General features: G+C 36.3%; 1 protein-coding gene across 1 annotated transcript; it reads left to right on the forward strand.

Annotated features, from left to right (window-relative positions):
- Positions 1-343: 343 nt before the first annotated feature.
- Positions 344-1,701, forward strand: LOC107736571 (calcium/calmodulin-dependent protein kinase type 1B-like; the record flags this gene model as incomplete). The annotated part of the gene is made up of 4 exons (XM_016547954.1): positions 344-509; positions 971-1,063; positions 1,332-1,463; positions 1,638-1,701. Coding segments are annotated over exons 2-4 (267 nt in total), but the record flags the coding sequence as incomplete, so codon positions are not given.
- Between the last annotated feature and the right edge of the window lie 91 nt (positions 1,702-1,792).

Raw genomic sequence — 1,792 nt, forward strand, 5'->3', positions numbered from 1 at the left:
AAACAGCCTCAATAATGTAAACAGAGACAGAGGCTTCTGGCGATCTCAAGGCATCTGAAAACAAACGGTAGCGCTTTCAGTTCAGCAAAGCCTGAATGGTATGATGAAGAATGCCTTTTTAATGTGCAATGAACAGATGGTATTAGATATGTCCTGGAGACAATGTTCATCTGTCCTTATCATGCATTCAAGCATTATATTTGAGCAAATCTGAACCAGTCTTAAGAGACCAGTTGTTGTTGTTTTTTGGCCAACCCTCTTTCTCTCTTTCAATCTCTGTATTTTTTCACTTTCTTTATCACTTGCTCCCTGCTTTCTGTGCCTGCTCTCCTGTTGTCCTTCATCTCTTTTAAAAGTCACTTTTCCTCTATAAAGCATGTGGGCGTTCAAGGTCATCAGTGAAAAATGAATGTGATTTTCGATTAAAGAGAGAGCAGAGAGGCTGTTGGGAGTTTGGTGACGTGAACAGAAACTGTTGCCTTCGAGATTTTCACAGCAGCAATCAGCAGGTAATTGAGTATTTGCTTAGATCTCTTTTCTAAAGGGTATTTTGGGGAGAATATCACTGATTATTGATCTCATTTCAATGATAAATAAATAATCCTTTGTGTGTAGATATGTCAAGCACAACTGAACTGAATTGCACTAGTCATCTGCATGTCAAAAGTGAGGCATTTCGGTAAAAAATATAAAGTATAGTGCTAATAGTGCCTTTTTATTTCAAGGAAATCAAACATCAGGGGATGCATTCAAAACTGTTTTCCCATCAGAGCTTGTGAGGTGGAAAAGAAAATCTGTCAAAACTCATTGCTAGTCATTGAAATCCGCAAAAGGAATCAGAATTTGGCATTTGCATGTATTGAAAAGCATTTTCTGTTGCTTCAGGCTTAAAATGAATGTGCTGATGATTTTCGGTACTTATTTGCATGCACATATTAGTGTTGTGTGTGTTTGTGTATATAATACGCAGCTCGCACTTACCCTGCGCTACGATGCCGCTATTGAGAGATCAGAAAAAAGATGACATCAATGCTGTTTATGAGCTGAAAGAGAAACTGGGAGAGTGAGTTTTCCTTCCTTTCGGATTAATATATTCAATATTTAAGAGTATTCTGAACATTTAAATGACTTTAGAGTAGATTTTGACATTTTAGTTTACCAAACACATTTAAAGATTTGTCGACTAGAAGTAGAAAATATTATTAAGAAGACTCAGGAGACTCCTATTATTCACAATGTGCCCACAGCACTCAAATGTATCATTAACCATTAATTGAGAACAAAACTCATTACAGCTGAATTATAAATAATGTAAATGTATAATGTCTCAGGGGCTCGTTCTCTGAGGTTCGAATGGCTCAGCACAGATGCACTCAGAAGGTAGTGGCTGTCAAGTGCATCCGCAAGAGAGCGCTAAAGGGAAAAGAATCCATGCTGGAGAATGAGATTGCAGTATTACGCAGGTCAGTGATTTAATAAAAAAAAAAAAACTCTGGATTGACTGACTGAATAAATTTCTTGACTTTATGTTTACATTTCTTGTTTATTAGAGTACAGTTAAATTAAAGAAAATCTTTTCTGATTTGATGATGCAACGTTCATCTTTGTTTTTATTTGTCCCTGTGATTTCTTCACAGAATAAATCATGAAAATATTGTGTCTTTGGAGGAAACCTTTGAGACTCCTACTAAACTGTATTTGGTAATGACACTGTGAGTGGACTTGAGTGAGAAAAATGAAAATATTATACTTAAAGGGGTCATCGGATGCCCATTTTACACAAGTTGATATG

This window comes from Sinocyclocheilus rhinocerous, unplaced genomic scaffold (genome assembly GCF_001515625.1).
Source record: "Sinocyclocheilus rhinocerous isolate Xijiao unplaced genomic scaffold, SAMN03320098_v1.1 C36790832, whole genome shotgun sequence".
Taxonomy (NCBI): Eukaryota; Metazoa; Chordata; class Actinopteri; order Cypriniformes; family Cyprinidae; genus Sinocyclocheilus; species Sinocyclocheilus rhinocerous.